Here is a 17,500-nt window from a genome sequence, read left to right as displayed (position 1 = left end):
ATTAACAAGCTCAGTAGTGAGCTTGTAGAACGTCTATTTTCAAATGGCCGAATTAAGTGGTTAATGGCAAAACTAGTAACTAAAGTAGAAGTAAAAGTATTGGAAATTGGAAATACTCCAGTAAAGTAAAAATAAAGTAAAAAAAGTGAGTGGTGCAACTCTGTGTGTGTGTGTGTGTGTGTGTGTGTGTGGGGGGGGGGGTTCCAGACCCACAGGAACGCACCCAGGGTGCTGGCCCGATTCCGGCGAGCCGCCCCACGTCCAAAACGGTAGAGAAATGACAGAGTTACCGTGTGGGGGTCCCTCTACTGTACCCTCTACTGTACTGTACTGTCACTGTACTGTACTGGCACACCCGAAATCACCATATATACTGTTAATATGTGCGTGTGTGTTTGTGTGTGTGTGTTAGGTTGCGCACAGGTGGTGAAAAAAAACCATGCTGTTTTCGTGCTCAGACGCACCCAGCCACCCACCCACCCAGCCAGCCAGCCACCCACCCACACACAGCTCCGTAAGGGCGTGGTTGCACCACTCAAAAAATACCTCAAAATGTTACCTAAGTGGGCTATACAGTACTTGAGTGAATGTACTTATAGTCACTTTCCACCACTGAAACCATCAATGTAAAGGTGCATGAAATGAACACGTCTGCGTGTCTGTGTGTTAATGAACACGTCTGCGTGTCTGTGTGTTAATGAACATGTCTGCGTGTCTGTGTGTTAATGAACATGTCTGCGTGTCTGTGTGTTAATGAACACGTCTGCGTGTCTGTGTGTTAATGAACATGTCTGCGTGTCTGTGTGTTAATGAACACGTCTGCGTGTCTGTGTGTTAATGAACACGTCTGCGTGTCTGTGTGTTAATGAACATGTCTGCGTGTCTGTGTGTTAATGAACACGTCTGCGTGTCTGTGTGTTAATGAACACGTCTGCGTGTCTGTGTGTTAATGAACACGTCTGCGTGTCTGTGTGTTAATGAACACGTCTGCGTGTCTGTGTGTTCCAGTGGAGCATGACAAGGAGTTCCTGCCCGTGCGACGGCACCATCGGGAGTTCCGATTCGACGTGTCGCGCATCCCAGATGGCGAGGCGGTCACGGCGGCAGAATTCCGCATTTATAAAGACTTCATCCACGAGCGCTACGACAACGAAACCTTCCGCATCAGTGTCTACCAAGTACTGGAAGAGCACTCAGACAGGTGTGTGTGTGTGTGTGTGTGTGTGTGTGTGTGTGTGTGTGTGTGTGTGTGTGTGTGTGTGTGTGTGTGTGTGTGTGTGTGTGTGCGTGCGTGCTGTATGCGTGCGTGCGTGCGTGCGTGCGTGCGTGCGTGCGTGCGTGCGTGCGTGCGTGCGTGCGTGCGTGCGTGCGTGCGTGGTTGTTTGTGTTTATAATCATCAGATCATGTGGATCTGAATGGCATGGCTCCATTGTGGATCTCAGACTTCATTTGGCCTTAGCATCATCAGTCATCTATGTATGACACACACAAACACACAAACACACACACAAACACACACACACACACACACACACACACACACACACACACACACACACAGTCACACACACACACACACACACACACACACACACACACACACACAGTCACACACACACACGCACACGCACACTCACACAAACACACACACACACACACACACACACACACACACACACTCACACACACACACACACACACACACACACACTCACACACACACACACACACACACACACACACACACACACACACACACACACACACACACACAGTCACGCACATTTTCCTTTTTAAACGAATGGGTTCCCAGATTGGTGTTTAGTTGGATAGTATCTGTGAACCGGCATGCCAAGGTTTTTTAATTTCATGTAATTGTATTCCATTTCCAGTCCCTCAGCCACGTGTTCTGGAAGCTTTTCTAACCAAAGTACACAGTCAAATCCTCAGTGTTCATTCATCCATTTCGCATCACTTGAGAGTGCGCAATGGTAACCAAATGGACCCGTGCGGTGAGGTATTCTTACAGTGTAGGAGTTTTCCCTATTTTCCCCATGTGGCTAATCTGAGCCGTCCGGAAGGTGTATATGTAACCGACACTGGCAAGGGGGCTCTGGAATGGGCCACGTCCCGCGCTCCACGACCCCTCCTAAAGGGGGCTCTGGAATGGGCCACGTCCCGCGCTCCACGACCCCTCCTAAAGGGGGCTCTGGAATGGGCCACGTCCCGCGCTCCACGACCCCTCCTAAAGGGGGCTCTGGAATGGGCCACGTCCCGCGCTCCACGACCCCTCCTAAAGGGGGCTCTGGAATGGGCCACGTCCCGCGCTCCACGACCCCTCCTAAAGGGGGCTCTGGAATGGGCCACGTCCCGCGCTCCACGACCCCTCCTAAAGGAGGCTCTGGAATGGGCCACGTCCCGCGCTCCACGACCCCTCCTAAAGGGGGCTCTGGAATGGGCCACGTCCCGCGCTCCACGACCCCTCCTAAAGGGGGCTCTGGAATGGGCCACGTCCCGCGCTCCACGACCCCTCCTAAAGGGGGCTCTGGAATGGGCCACGTCCCGCGCTCCACGACCCCTCCTAAAGGGGGCTCTGGAATGGGCCACGTCCCGCGCTCCACGACCCCTCCTAAAGGGGGCTCTGGAATGGGCCACGTCCCGCGCTCCACGACCCCTCCTAAAGGTTTCTGTTGTCCGGAGGGAACAACACGCTCATTTATTCCGCGGCCAGCGAAGGTCCACGAGGTATACGAGTGAACCGAGTGATACGCGAGGAGAACCCACAGCTCCAGCTACAGTACACGGACGACCACAGGAAAACAACAAGGGGTTCTGGTTTCGGTCAGAGAATGAACAGAAAGCGATTCACACGGTTATGAACAATGATACTTGGGTGGATGAGCGTTGTTGTTGTTGTTGTATCTGTTTTTTCTCGTTTTTTTGTCTTTTCATCCTCTCAGCAAGTACTTTAGTACATTTAACCCATTAAGACCTGCAAGACGATTCTACAAAGGCCTTCTAAATCAGTTCTCAAACTTGTTCCTGACATGGTCCCCTAAAATGATGTATTTGGCCGCAGATCCCCACATCTGAAAATGTTTTGTGCCACGCATCAAAACTATTCATATGGTTGATGCCCTTATTCGATGAGAAACGACAGCCCTGTTCTGACATAAACAACAAAATATTTAAAAACTATAATTTCGGGCGAATTTATCGCACCAAATAAATGCTCCCGGTGTGTAAGGACCATAAATAAGTCTGCTTGACTTTCTGAGTCTCTGGCTCGCTCTGTGAATTCCTACCGGTGATGGACGGCACGTAGTGTATGAAAAGACCGGTCGTTTATAAAGCCATTATTGTCAATTAAGGAAATGAAGTGTTCCCCAGGGTTTCACCATCTGGAGCCCCTTCTCCTTCCTCTCTTTCTCTCCTTTTCTCTTTTCCTCCGTCAGAGACTAGTATACCTCACTCCATTCCGTTGCCCCATTTCAAATACCAAACGCGTTAACTGTATCACACGCTTCCAATCTGTCTCTGTGCATCTAGCCTTGTTTACTCCTGATTATCTGAGTGTGTGTGTGTGTGTGTGTGTGTGTGTGTGTGTGCGTGTGCATGTGCGTGTTTGTGCTTGCGTTCCAGAGAGTCAGATCTATTCCTGCTGGACTCGCGGGTGATCTGGGCCGCCGAGGAAGGCTGGCTGGTGTTTGACGTCACAGCCACCAGTAACCACTGGGTCATAAACCCAGGCAGGAACCTGGGTCTGCAGCTGGCCCTGGAGAGGGCTGATGGTGGGTATATTCACTGAGAACAGCCCTGTTTCCCCCTAGGTGATTCAGGGGTCTTCAATGTTATTCAGGCCAAGGACCCCCTTAGCTGAGAGAGAGTGAGAGGACTACAGACTGTGTGCCCTTTTCCCCTCTACACCGAATCCTCTTCATGAAAATAGCCGATCTACAAGCCTGTTCCCCCTGCAATATCTCTGAGGACCCCCGGGTCCCGGACCCTATGTTGAAGACCCCTGATATGACATAGACAATCTCAACAAATGCTCTTATGTTGCTCTTATATTAGCCAAAAAAAAACCTTGGACACATCCTGGTCAGCTCTTGCTTTATATTATCTTGTAGATAGCTAACTTGATGCTAAGCTGTTTAAAGTTAAGCACCTGTTAATGTTAATGTAATGGAAAGGGTCAATGACAGCAAATCCTGTAGGTTATCTGTAGGTTAAATCCTGTAGGTTACAACAAGATAATTTCTCCCAGTGTAGTTTTTTTGTCTTCTCACGATAATAACTGCTGGACTTAAGGCTGTCCACTAAGAATTATAACTCGGGAGTTGCCCGTGGTTATGCAATACCCGTTGTCAGAGTACTTAGAGCAGTACACATTACCATAGTACTGCTTGGAGGCCAGTCTTTGACGTCAATGCAATGCTGCTGTATACTATAAGTGCACCATTTACCAATACACAAATCCCATGTGGACAGTGGACACTAGACAGAATCAGAATCAGCTTTATTGCTTTATTGTAAAACAAAGAAAGGGAAGAAGCGAGAGGTGGGGGGTAAGGAGATCAAGGCAGGAAAAGAAAGAAAGTTTGAGAGCTTTTTCCACAAAAAGTACAGGTAAAGGGTTTTCTTCTGTGTGCATGGGTTTTAGATATTTACAAGCTTTTGCTGCAAACGGTACAACCGAGAGGTCGCTTAGCTTATTTACAAGCTTTTGCTACAAACTGTACAACCAAAGGGTCTCTTAGCATAAAAAAACAATAATAATAATTCCAATCTAATAAATACACATTAGTACCTGAGATAAGATAAGGTGCGTGAACACAGCCAGTCCTACGGATCAGCTTTGAGAAACACATCACAGTTGTGGAAGAATCAGTAATGCTTTCATTCCGTGCCAGATCGGAGTGAAACAAAAAACACCCACGCTCGTCAGTTCACCATCGCCGTCTTTTCCGTCTGCGTCATATACCGTCATCAGCAGCAGCCGTGCGGAGAACACGGGCACAACATGGAAATGAAGACGTTGGGCCGTTTGTGTCATCATCACAAAACAAGCTTTTAATCAGCAAACAGTGTAACGTAGGAGGATAGATAACAGCGTCGTGTTTGAATACGACAGATAGCGTGTCTGTGAGGATGGCAGGATGTTACATGTTAGGTGAAGAAAACAGACAGTGGATCCCTTTCATGTTTAGGGAGGGTGCTGCTGGGGGAGGCTGTGTGTGTGTGTGTGTGTATGTGTGTGTGTGTGTGTGTGTGTGTGTGTGTGTGTGTGTGTGTGTGTGTGTGTGTGTGTGTGTGTGTGTGTGTGTGTGTGTGTGTGTGTGTGCGCGCGTGTGTGCGTGCGCGTGTGCGTGTGCGTGTGTGTGTGTTGGGTGAGTGGAGGGGTTATGGGTGAGCGTGTGCAGACAGGAGCGTCGGGACGTCCCGTCGCCAGAGGCGACCAGCAGCCGGGGTTTACCTCCACACTGCGATCAAACACACATTCCTCTGTGTGAGAATACACACACATTATAAGTTATAACACACTCACATGCGTGCACGGGCATACACACACACATACACACGCACGCACACAAATACTCAAGGTTTTTTTTCTTTGATGTCCAGCTCTATATTTGGTCTTGACGTTTCAGACAAGGAGGAAAAAGAGAAAGGAATTCACAGGAAAACCTCATTTGTGCAGCGGACTGCGGCATGACAGACACTAGAGGTGGTTTTGATTAGGGAGTGACTGGACCACACACACCTAAAACACACACTCAGTAGGCACACGCTGCCAAGGCACCACACACACCTAAAACACACACTCAGTAGGCACATGCTGCCAAGGCACCACACACACCTAAAACACACACTCAGTAGGCACACGCTGCCACACACACCTAAAACACACACTCAGTAGGCACACGCTGCCACACACACCTAAAACACACACTCAGTAGGCACACGCTGCCAAGGCACCACACACACCTAAAACACACACTCAGTAGGCACACGCTGCCACACACACCTAAAACACACACTCAGTAGGCACACGCTGCCACACACACCTAAAACACACACTCAGTAGGCACACGCTGCCACACACACCTAAAACACACACTCAGTAGGCACACGCTGCCAAGGCATCCACCTCCACCTAAAACACACACTCAGTAGGCACACGCTGCCAAGGCACCACACACACCTAAAACACACACTCAGTAGGCACACGCTGCCAAGGCACCACACACACCTAAAACACACACTCAGTAGGCACACGCTGCCAAGGCACCACACACACCTAAAACACACACTCAGTAGGCACACGCTGCCAAGGCACCACACACACCTAAAACACACACTCAGTAGGCACACGCTGCCAAGGCATCCACCTCCACCTAAAACACACACTCAGTAGGCACACGCTGCCAAGGCACCACACACACCTAAAACACACACTCAGTAGGCACACGCTGCCAAGGCACCACACACACCTAAAACACACACTCAGTAGGCACACGCTGCCAAGGCACCACACACACCTAAAACACACACTCAGTAGGCACACGCTGCCAAGGCACCACACACACCTAAAACACACACTCAGTAGGCACACGCTGCCAAGGCACCACACACACCTAAAACACACACTCAGTAGGCACACGCTGCCAAGGCATCCACCTCCACCTAAAACACACACTCAGTAGGCACACGCTGCCAAGGCATCCACCTCCACCTAAAACACACACTCAGTAGGCACACGCTGCCAAGGCACCACACACACCTAAAACACACACTCAGTAGGCACACGCTGCCAAGGCACCACACACACCTAAAACACACACTCAGTAGGCACACGCTGCCAAGGCACCACACACACCTAAAACACACACTCAGTAGGCACACGCTGCCAAGGCACCACACACACCTAAAACACACACTCAGTAGGCACACGCTGCCAAGGCATCCACCTCCACCTAAAACACACACTCAGTAGGCACACGCTGCCAAGGCACCACACACACCTAAAACACACACTCAGTAGGCACACGCTGCCAAGGCACCACACACACCTAAAACACACACTCAGTAGGCACACGCTGCCAAGGCATCCACCTCCACCTAAAACACACACTCAGTAGGCACACGCTGCCAAGGCATCCACCTCGCCCGTTCTGACACATGGAAGTAAATTCATACAAAAATTGTTCTCCTCTCCTCTCTTTCGCCAGATGACTTAACCACATGGACCTTGGCGTCCCTGTTCGGGGGTGAACATTAGGCGAAAATAATAGCTGAGCTTACAAGCTCACAATGTGAGCTGAGCTTGTAGATCGGCTAGTTTCAGTGAAGGGATTTTGTGTAGAGGGGAAAAAATATAGAGCCATGGGGGACTCCGATCATGTATGTTTTTCCCCCACGATTTTTGCAATTTTTGCACGCCCGGTGCCAATTGTCTAAGGAGCTGGGCGCTACTCTCCCTGTACCAAGTCCAACCTAGCTGTGAGGCGACCGCGTTACCGTCTGCGCCACCGTGCCCCCGACCATGTATAATAACCACTCTTGAACCCTCGCATCCCTATTCTGGGGGGAACATTCGGCTAAAATAGCAGATCTGAAAGCTCGCAGAAAGCGTCGTAAACTTGTAGATCGGCTATTTCCGGCGAAGAGATTTGTTGTAGATGGAAAAAAGCGGGCCAATTAAGCACAGTCAGTTATAACTCAGCTCTGTTTTGCTAAGTATAGAGCATCCATTCTCTAAGACTACTGTGCTACTCAACCCATGCGGCCCCTGCGTAATGTATCTCCGGCCCGTCATGGTCATAGCAATACAAAAATAATGAGTTATTTTCATTGTCTTGTTCTACAAGATTGTACGTATTGTATTGTTTGTTCCAAGAGAAAGTGATATGGCCTGATGTCAGCTGAGTATTAACAACTTACATATTCACCTGTGATAATCTGTTCATTATAATGTTCTCTTCACATTTTGTGAATAAAGCCTCATTTTGTAACTTCATCATTAATCACAATGTTTTTGTTCATTGAGGTTTAGATGGAAATGTGGCTTTTTTTACTGTGTGTTTCCTAAGTTTTTAGACTAGTCGTGTAGTTACAAAATAAATTTGTAAATGTTTCAAAAATAATACTGACATTTTAGCTTGCAGCCCTTGGACTTTTGGAATTTTGCTGAGTGGCCCCCGAGCTATCTTAAGTTGAGTAGCCTTGCTCTAAGACGAAGTGGTTAAGTGAGCCCCTACACAAGATTGTAAGTGTGCTCTCTGTCTCCCCCTGCAGGGGAGAGTGTTAACCCTCGTGTGGCAGGACTGATTGGCCGCAGTGGGCCACAGAATAAACAGCCCTTCATGGTGGCATTCTTCAAAGCGACGGAGGTGCACCTGCGCAGCATCCGCTCGGCGCCAGGGGGCGCCAAACAGCGCAACCCCAACCGGTCTAAAGGGGCCAAGGGCCAGGAGGCCCTCCGAGTAGCCAACATAGCAGGTAAAGGACTTTACTCTGTGCGTGTGTGTGTGCGTGTGTATATGTGTGTACTTGTATATTACTATACACTCCCCCAAGTATAATAGTAGAATTTGAGAAATAGACATTGTGAGGACCACACCAGTCTCATGAGGTTTTTTTTATGCTTATAGAATTTTGTGATTTATACATACTGAGAACTAAAAAATATTGCATGGATGCACCTGGGACGTATCCTCAGTGATGTATCCCAAGGTCATCTGGGTTTTGGGTCTCGCAACATCATACCCCTCACTCAGGTGACCCAGCCGGGGTGATCAAGTCCCGACTTACGTCCCAGTAGCTACCCACGATCAGTCCCATTAGGGAAAGACAGGGTCATGCAGTCCGCCGCTCCCGAACTACTCTGCCGGGACTGGGAGGTCTGGCGCGTGGAAGGACTAGGCTCTGTGGGTTGACTCCTGTCCGGGCCCCTCCTACGTCTCACCAGGTCCACTCCTGCTCTCACCAGGTGCAGTGCAGGACCTAAAGGCCTTACCGTGGGCTGTTGGGCCTCCTCCTCACGGAAGACACAGTCTGGGGCGCCAACCCATACTGCTCCCGGGTAGTAGTTGTAAGACACAAAATAGCTGATCTACAGGCCTGGCCTCTCCTCTGCAGGCCTGGCCTCTCCTCTGCAGGCCTGGCCGGTGTTATCTGAGCTCTGCCCGCTCTCCTCTGCAGGCCTGGCCTCTCCTCTGCAGGCCTGGCCTCTCCTCTGCAGGCCTGGCCGGTGTTATCTGCAGGTGGAATCACTGGAATCAGATACAGATGAACTGGAATGTCTTTATCCCCATGAAAAGCTCTACACTAGGCCAAGACATATGTACGCAGCCACAGTCATGCACAGGCACACAATTGTGTACGTGTGCGTGCACACACACGCACGCACCCACGGACGCACGCACGCACACACGCACACACGCACACAAACTTCCAGAACCAACAACAGAATGCCTCTTGGCTTTGAATGCGGTGGAGCTCTGATAACAAAGAGTGCATACTGGGGGCTTTTGGGTCTAGAGGTGCGAGTGCGCTGTGTTTATGTGAAGCACTGAAACATTAGACCATAATGCCCGGGCTTCAAATAGCCCTCCGCCGTCGTTGTTTATTTACACCAGCATCACAGAGCGGGCCGGGGCCAGCGTCGCTGTATGGAGGCCAGGCAGGGGCAAAAAGGCTTTCATGGCGGAACACATCTGCGGCGGTGCTACGGGGCAGGCCGGGCCACAACACATGGGCCAAATGGGCCTGTTTCTGAGCACTGGATAGTGGTCTTTAAAGGCCTGATGAGAACCAGTTGCTCGTGATCATTCTCAATCTGAACCACTCGCAGCGACTAATGTTCCCCAGACCCCCAGAGGGCAGGAGGGGGGGCGGGGGCCTTTGGATATTCCGTAACGACATATGGAGGGGTACAGGGGGTGAGAGAGGAATGGTAGAATGGAAGCAGATAAATGAAGGAAGCAGGACCTAGAGGTGGGTGGTGGTGGTGGTGGGGGGGTGTTTGAAAGGAGTCAGGATAGAGTTATGGAGAATGTGGCACGGCCAGCCTGTATACTCACATCTGTTTTAGCCACCCCCAGAAGGGAGCGAGGTCTGGGTACAGGTGGGCCGTTCATTTAACAGCAATTACCAGTCTGAGGGGTTAATGTTTGTAAGGCTGCATTTGGTCTCTGTTCAGCTCTGCTCTGCATCATCATGTGGTAACGTGTTGTCTAATTGGCGTGTTAGTTAATGTGAATGCTTGGTCTGAACGTGATATCACATTCAATGATGTAAAATATCTCTCTCCCCCCACCTCTCTCTCTCTCTCTCTCTCTCTCTCTCTCTCTCTCAGAGAACAGCAGTGCTGATCAGAAGCAGGCATGTAAGAAACATGAGCTCTACGTCAGTTTCAGAGATCTGGGGTGGCAGGTACGGAAAGCACCCCACACACATTCCTCTGCCCGCTCTCCCCCCCCCCACCATCACCCCCCCCCCCCCACCCCCCCTCTCTCTCCTTCTAAACATACTGACTGAGTTGCCACTTCAGCATGTCTACAATGGTTATACATCACACAAATCATGCAAATGCTTTCAAACGTAGCTATACTCGCACCTCGTGAATTCTACAGTACAGTATTCATACGCATGGGCTTTGATCTTTGAACTTGACCGTGACCTTGACCTTTGACCAATTGGAGGGAAAAACGTGAGTTAATTTCCTGACCAACACGCTCAACTCATCTGCCAAGTTTGAACCAAATCGTATCAAAACTGTCTGAGTTATCTTTGTGACAGTAGCAAACAAACAGAGGCCAGCCATAACATTACACCCACTATACGCTGGGCGCCGGTGTAGCTAGTTTCAGGTCTCCCTTGTAGAAGAGATGTGTATCTCCATGGGACTTCCTGGAAAAGTACACGTTAAATAGTACCTCTATAGTTCCTTGTTCTACTGTCCCTTACTAGCTTGTTTTTCCTATCTTTTCCCCTCTGGCTGTCTCCCATTTCGCCTACAGGACTGGATCATTGCTCCAGAGGGCTATGCGGCCTACTATTGTGAGGGAGAGTGTGCCTTCCCACTGAACTCCTATATGAATGCCACAAACCACGCCATTGTGCAAACACTAGTAAGTAGCCATGACAACGGGAAACATAAACCCCATAGTGCATTGCCAGCAGCCGTGTCAGGGTCTAATCATGCCCAAATGTCAAGGGAACACCGCTTCTATCAGATCTTGAAAACATTTGAAAATATTGTCAGGTTGAAGTTAAGTGGACTTGTCATCATGTAAAGGATTTTCACAGCACAAATGCCTGCTCTTATTTGGTTTATATTTTCCTGATTGGACCTTGAAACTTGGTGGTCAGCATGTTTTTGAGTTTTCAGTGCTGTCAAAGCTTTCACAGAAAGTACAGTATCAACTTCCTTTTTTCTCTACACATTCATACTGTGTATTCCATCTCTCTTCAATTTAGTTACATTTAACAGCATTCTCATGATGTGTGGAATAAACACGATCACCCTCATCCCCCATGCGCTTAAACGTTGCCTGTTTAAACCGTTAGGTCATCATTAGTCTCGCGTAGCCACAAGATCACCAGATATTTCTGGTGTTTGAATTCATGTAGGCCTACTGTTTCGCAAAAGTAGTTTTTTGGCCTCTCCAGATTGGAATTTAATTGGTTTTATCAAGTCTGAACATGGGAAAACTACATGGAATCTGATGAAAGCTAATGAGATTTGAACCTGGTGTGTCTCAGTTTACTTTGATGTACGACGGAATTGCTTGCCAAAAATCTACAAGATCTACATGCTCAAAACGTCATACAACAGAGCATTACTCACACCCAAGTTGTAATGTCATTAGCACAGCATTCAATAGTTTGACGATGTCTGAATAATATAAACACATATATATATCTTACCACTTGCAAATGTGGACAGTCACTCAGTCCTAAAGATCTGTCTGTATCTCCTATCTTGAGTGTAATTGATATTCCGCTGCTTGTCTGTTATTTTGGGCAAGCAACAGGAATGCAAACGAAGCATGAATTGGCCTTCACTCTCCATCATCTTCCCTTCATGGCAGGTTCACTTCATCAACCCAGAAACGGTTCCAAAGCCCTGCTGCGCTCCCACGCAGCTCCACGCCATCTCAGTCCTCTATTTCGATGACAGCTCCAATGTCATCCTGAAGAAATACCGCAACATGGTGGTCAGAGCATGTGGCTGCCACTAGACTGTCAGCAACTTTACACACACACACGCACCCACGCACGCACGCACGCACGCACGCACGCACGCACGCACGCACGCACGCACGCACGCAATAAAATGAACAACAAAATCATCACTCGCATTTACGCACACAAACATACTGTCCCGTACAATCATTACATGTGCTAAACAGTGGCTGAAATTTCACAACCTGTGGTCCGGTGCCCATTGGTGGTGCCGTGAGGATATATATTGCAAGTAGGCCCCTGAATAATTGGCGAAACACTAAGATAATAAGATTTTAAAACCATGTCATAGCGATAAATACAGTAGGAATGCAAATTACACTATGTTAGTTCCATTGACCCAAGCTGGCACACAATCGATTAATTTTCTCATTAAATTCACGCTTTTAAGACTTTCAAGTGGGCTAGAAAAGGTTGAGAACCACTAGAGGAGCCAATAGAGAAAGAAAATAATTGAGGAGGAACATTTCAAACACTGACATGCACACCCATACACACGTGTACACGTGCACACACAGGCACACAAACGCACACACAAAACACGTGCTTTCTACTGTGTATAATGAGACATTTAAAGCAGTGATTGTATATTAATACACAGTCAAAACACAATCTTTTGTTCATTTCAATTACCTTTTATTGTAGTTCGAGTGATTTTCTTACTGTACTGTTAGATGTTGCTTTCTGTATTTTATATGACTGAGAGACCTGGACGTAGGTTCTGAATCTGTTGAGCTCTTCAATGTATAATACTGTGTAAATAGTTTTTCAAAACAAAGTGAGAAGTGTATTTATTTCTTGGGGATGTCAATGTTGGGGCCCGGGGTCGCGTTTCTCTCTGTACACAATGGAGCCTGTGTTATAGTATACATGTCTTGTACTATAGTAATAAGTCATAGTTCATCCCACCAGCTCTGAGAAACTGATAACAATATGACTTTGACACAAGCTGACAAATTCTCCTATTTTGTACCTCTGTCTGTGTGTCTGTGTGTCTGTGTGTCTGTGTGTCTGTCTGTCTGTCTGTCTGTCTGTCTGTCTGTCTGTCTGTCTGTCTGTCTGTCTGTCTGTCTCTATCTCTCTCACCCGTTCTCTCCCTCTCAGTTTTTCCGAATAATATTGCACAGTGCACATTGGTGGTGTGGCGTGGTAAATCTATCATCTAAGTACATGGAGCAACATGGGAAACGCTTCGGTCCTTGCTCCGCCTCACCATAATCGTGTTCTCTGTTTCAGTCAGAGAACGTATTGCCACGTAGCGTACAGACGCATTCACATTCGCCTCAACTGTTGAAAATATGACAACGGTTAAGTGGTTGGCTTAAGATCAAGACGGTGACTTAACCACTTTAATCCTGACTTTCCTATGTGGAGCATTTCATTATAGGCAGAAAGCTGTCAATCTGTGAGCTTGATATTTAAAAAAAAAAATCAGAAACAAATGTCGAAGAATCTTGGAAATAGGGCTTTTAGGTGGTTAGCTTAAATAGGTTGTTGGGATCGCACAACTTTCAGCTCACTGTTTCTCTGTTGTCATAGTCTTCTGTCTAAATTAGGCTTTACTTAAAGGGCCTTATTTATTGAGTTGGCGAGGCTGCCGTTCCATGTTATCCTGAAACAATGCCCCCCTCCCCCCCTCCATCCATGTTTTACTGCTGAACCGGTACAACAATAAACTGGGAGAAAAGCAACAATGAACAGCTTGTGAAATGCCTTTTCTTTGCACATCTGGCCAATGAGTGGAATTGAAATCGCCAAGAGGACGCATGCTGATAACTGGCACTCTCTCACTCACACACACACATGCATACAGATCCCCATTCACCAGCATATGCCCTCCACCCTCCACCCTCTCGACCATGTGTGCCCGGCCAGCACCAATCTACACCCGCCCCTCCCAGCATTCTGTCTGTTTATTACAAAGCCTGGTTTAGATTAGTTATCCATGCCACCCGCAGACTTCCAGCCCTATTAAACTCAGCCTCTGTGTGTGTGTGTGTGTGTGTGCGTGCGTGCGTGCGTGCGTGCGTGCGTGCGTGCGTGCGTGCGTGGATGTGGATGTGTGGCATGTGTGTGGGTGTGTACATACAGTATGCATGCTTGTGTCTGTCTGTGAACATGTGTCTGTGCATGTGTGCATGCATGTGTGTGTGTGTGTGTGTGTGTGTGTGTGTGTGTGTGTGTGTGTACACTGTACAGTACGTGTGCATCCATGTGTCTGGGTCAAGAGACATTTCATGCCAAGCAATCTGGGAACCGATCAACCAACCCCCCCCCCCCAAAAAAAAACAGCGCCCTCTGCTGTTTGTTTGTTTCCTTTGAATGTGCCTCTGGGGACGCTGCCCAATAGAATGTGCCTCTGGGGACGCTGCCCAATAGAATGTGCCTCTGGGGACGCTGCCCAATAGAATGTGCCTCTGGGGACGCTGCCCAATAGAATGTGCCTCTGGGGACGCTGCCCAATAGAATGTGCCTCTGGGGACGCCGCCCAATAGAATGTGTGGATAACAGGATGTGAATGTGCCTCTGGGGACGCTGCCCAATAGAATGTGCCTCTGGGGACGCTGCCCAATAGAATGTGCCTCTGGGGACGCTGCCCAATAGAATGTGCCTCTGGGGACGCTGCCCAATAGAATGTGTGGATAACAGGATGTTGGCCCTTCATTCCATTAATCCCCAATGCCGTTCTGAATGCCCCTGCCGACAGATTCAGTAGCGCAGCTCGGAATCTGTTCTTGAGGTATTTCATGCCAAGAGACCCAGAGAGCAAGCATGGCTTAGTTTACTTCCATGTCTTCCAAGCATCATGCCCTGAACGGTGGGTGGCTCGTCAGTAGAACTAGAACGGTGAATTCCATTTTCCTATGAGCTCTATCTCCTGTTGCTGCACAAATGTGCTTTCTTGCAGGAGTGTTCATGAATTCAGCCTGACGGACATTGGTGGACATTTTCCATATGGAACAAGGTGTTCCATATGGTAAATGGTGCATTTTATATAGCGCCTTTTTCCATTCACCCATTCACACACATATTCTCACACCGACGGTGGAGGAAACTTTGCAACCTAACCTGCTCATCGGGAGCAAATAGGGGTTCAGGACACTTCAACACTGACTCTAGGGGAGCCCATGATCGAACTGGGAGTCTTCCGGTTCTCAAGCAGCCGCTCTACCTCCTGAGCCACTGCTGCCCCATATGACGTTGTCTATTAGAATGACAATGAATATTTCCTATCTATTTGCAATAGCTGTAAGTGAGAGTTACAGTTAGCTTAACCCTGTCGTTGCTCCCTGACCCTGCTACAGATGTTGACATAGATGCTGATGTAATGTGAGTATACTATGTCCTTCATTTCTGTGTTCCTTATAAGTGCGCAAGAGTCTTTTAACCACATCCAACATGCAGCGAAAACATTCGCCGACAATAGCAGATCTACAAGCTCACAACGCAACACATTGTGAATGTGAGATTGTAGATCTGCTATTTTTGGTAGGGGGGAGGGGACAAGTACAGACCCCTGGGGGGCCGTGGTCATGAAGTATATAGGGCTTAAGTGGTTATGCCTCCACCTACTCTTCCAATTCCTCTACGCTCCCTAACCTCCCCAACACCAGCTCCATCCGAGACCTCCCGTTCATCTACACTCTGCTGGCTTCCTCCTGGTGTCACATTGTTTTATGGGACCAAACAGACTCCACTGTTCCTTCCACAAACTGAGGAGGAATGAGGGATTGGGGGGTACTATTTACATAGCCTAAGAGCCCTTCCAGGCACGTACGCACGCACGCACGCACGCACGCACGCACGCACGCACGCACGCACGCATGCACGCACGCACACACACCCTAATGTAAACATATTACACACGTATACACATTACACACATTAGCAAACAGCCTGACATTTTATAAACTTTTCCTTTATTACCACATGGCGGCTCTGCATTATACAAGAAGAAATGTTGCCCAACATCCCTAAAATCTCCAACTTAAACACATCTGAATTACATTTCATTTGGTTGAATAATGCATGGATCATAATGTATCATATCTCTGTGTTTCTGTGTATACTCAGAGAGACACAGTACTCAGCCCCAGTACTTGAGTCAATGTATAGAATACCTGTAGATACTCCTGGTCACTCAATGGCAATTTAATGCAGTCAGGTAGGACAGGCCTTTTTTGTGTTTGGATGTATGGGCTTTCAAGGCCAGAAAGTAGTTTTTTGCTACCCAGTAGGCGTTCCTGTATAACTACACGATGATGTCACTGGCATACAAGCTTAAGCCGCATCACATCACGGATGTGCGTTGGTGTGTACCGCCCTCATGATTTATGCCTGTGCGTTGGTTCCCACAGCACTAGTTTCCTGGTTGGGAGCTCCTGGGGTCTGTGGTAGTGACCGGCCACATGGCCTCATTGGCTGCCCCCCCCCCGTACAGATGTTGTTTACATGCTCCTTAATCACACATCAAAAAAGGTCTCATTCATAAAGGATGCATTGCCCTCTGCTGGGGAATACTGTGTGCCTGCCTGGCTGCTTCTCGTGCCCAAGTTATGCCAGGGACAGTCGCGCGCGCACGCACGCACGCACGCACGCACGCACGCACGCACGCACGCACGCACGCACGCACGCACGCACGCACGCACGCACGCACACACACAGTTTCCCAGGAGATGTTTTTAACACACTTGAGGAGTATGTGTGCCATCAAGGCGGTCTTGTAATTCCTTCTTCATAGTCCATGTCTCGGCACCATATAATAGGATGCTTTCAACACAGGCCCTGAAGAAAGAGACCTTGGTGGAGGTTGGACTCCACCAAGGTCTGGACTGCCTGGACTCTGGACTGCCAGACTCCGAGGAGTTTGTTGCAGGCATTCCAGGCTTGTCCCTTTCTGGCAAGAAAGTCCTTTCTGCTGTCAACCACATATGAACCAAAATATTTAAAGTCCTCGACTTCCTTAATGTGTGATCCGTCCATTGATGTAATACTTGGATGGGTAGGGTCCTCATTCACAAGCATGCACTCCGTTTTCTCGGCATTTAACTTGAGTCCTACTTTGGCAGCGGCTTCTTCAAATGAGATGAGCAGCGTCTGAGCAGATTGTATGTGCTCTGCGGTCAGGGCTACATCACCCGCACATAACATAATTTGGCCTACACACAGCAACTTTACTATGACATGACACAATTACAGGTGTAAGAAAAAAAAACTGTATTGTGCGAGCTGAATTATGCAGTTACA

At 48.4% G+C, this 17,500-nt stretch overlaps 2 protein-coding genes across 2 annotated transcripts in view; one reads left to right on the top strand and one right to left on the bottom strand.

Moving 5' to 3' along the window:
* bmp7b (bone morphogenetic protein 7b) overlaps positions 1-13,951 on the top strand; it is a 33,852-nt gene extending 19,901 nt beyond the window's left edge. The window contains exons 2-7 of the mRNA XM_079519648.1: positions 1,009-1,201; positions 3,644-3,792; positions 8,300-8,503; positions 10,362-10,438; positions 11,026-11,136; positions 12,100-13,951. Coding sequence (XP_079375774.1) covers positions 1,009-1,201; positions 3,644-3,792; positions 8,300-8,503; positions 10,362-10,438; positions 11,026-11,136; positions 12,100-12,249 — 884 coding nt within the window. The 3' untranslated portion in view covers positions 12,250-13,951. The remainder of the gene's footprint in view (positions 1-1,008; positions 1,202-3,643; positions 3,793-8,299; positions 8,504-10,361; positions 10,439-11,025; positions 11,137-12,099) is intronic.
* The window catches only part of LOC306917415 (troponin C, slow skeletal and cardiac muscles), a 368,649-nt gene that overhangs the window by 183,242 nt on the left and 167,907 nt on the right, over positions 1-17,500 (bottom strand). The gene's annotated exons all lie outside the window — the stretch shown is intronic.

This window comes from Electrona antarctica (genome assembly GCF_951216825.1).
Source record: "Electrona antarctica genome assembly, chromosome: 2".
Taxonomy (NCBI): Eukaryota; Metazoa; Chordata; class Actinopteri; order Myctophiformes; family Myctophidae; genus Electrona; species Electrona antarctica.
The sequence above is the reverse complement of the archived record's forward strand: the minus strand, read 5'-3'. Positions and strand labels throughout refer to the sequence as shown.